This window comes from Fulmarus glacialis, unplaced genomic scaffold (assembly GCF_000690835.1).
Source record: "Fulmarus glacialis isolate BGI_N327 unplaced genomic scaffold, ASM69083v1 scaffold21663, whole genome shotgun sequence".
Classification (NCBI taxonomy): domain Eukaryota; kingdom Metazoa; phylum Chordata; class Aves; order Procellariiformes; family Procellariidae; genus Fulmarus; species Fulmarus glacialis.
Window position 1 is genome coordinate 274 of NW_009202583.1, and position 1,107 is coordinate 1,380.

Here is a 1,107-nt window from a genome sequence, read left to right on the forward strand (position 1 = left end):
TGACCCTGGAGAAATACTTCTCCATTGTTTTCCCGTTCAGCCACCACAGAGCTGGCAAGAAGCAGACCATCTCGGTGCTAGCGGCCATCTGGCTTCTGGGCTTCTCCCTCAGCATCATCCCCCTGTGGTGTAAGGAGTCCTTTGGGAACTACTACGGGAGGAACGGGGTGTGCTTCCCGCTGCAGTCCGACCTGGGCGAGCGGCCCAGTGCCCGGGGCTACTCCGCCACCATCTACCTGGGTAAGGCCACCTCGGGACTTGGGACCTGGGGATGGGGACGGTGTGGGGCAGGATGGGCTTCCCTGGTGGGAGTGGGGCTGCTCAGCCCAGCCCTCCCCTCCAGGGTGCCATGACAGCCCGCATTGCCGCCGTTAGTGGGATGTCTGCCTTTACAGGGCGCTGCCTGGGACCCTGTAAGACCGGGGTGCCAGCTCTGCCCTCCGTCCTGGGCTGGGGAGGGTCCCTGCTCCAGCCTGGTGCTGTGCCCAGCCTCACCCCAGAGCTGGCCAAGGCCAGGGGCATCGCTGGGCTAAGGCTGGATTCAGGACTAACCGGGGCTGCTGAGATGTCTCTGCCCCCTCTAGCGATAAAAGCAGGAGTTGTCCTGCTGCTGCCGGCCACGCTGCCGATCCCAGCTCATGAGGTTTGCACTTTGGCTACGCTCAGAGCGAGATTTGTTCCTCTCCAGGCTTGAATCTTGCAGCCTTCATCATCATTGTCTTTGCTTACTCCGGCATGTTCTACTCCATCCACATCACTGCGTCCAAAACAGCAGAGAGAGGCGTCTGCTCCCAGGAAGTCGCCATCGCAAAGCGGTTCTTCTTCATCGTCTTCACTGATGCTCTCTGCTGGATACCCATCTTCCTCCTCAAGCTGCTCTCCCTGCTGCAGGCGGAAATACCAGGTGAACCCCCACTCCCCGCAAGGCCCCGAAGCAGAGCCCACCGCTGGCTGCTGCCCGCCATGAGTCCCTGGGTTGGGGACCCCTCGATGTAGGTGCTGCTGAGTTTGGAGCTCTCTTCACCCACGCATGGGCTGCAAGGGGAGATGGACAGCATTAGTGGTGTCCCTGGGCCCCTGCTTCTCCCCAGGGAGCAGCAGTCGTGA

The 1,107-nt window shown here is 61.5% G+C and overlaps 1 protein-coding gene across 1 annotated transcript in view; it reads left to right on the forward strand.

Moving 5' to 3' along the window:
• LOC104074277 (relaxin receptor 1-like) overlaps positions 1–1,107 on the forward strand; it is a gene marked incomplete at its 5' end in the record, with an annotated part of 1,608 nt that overhangs the window by 183 nt on the left and 318 nt on the right. Inside the window, 2 exons of the mRNA XM_009574344.1 lie at positions 1–240; positions 689–904. Of these exons, the coding sequence (XP_009572639.1) occupies positions 1–240; positions 689–904 (456 nt within the window). The remainder of the gene's footprint in view (positions 241–688; positions 905–1,107) is intronic.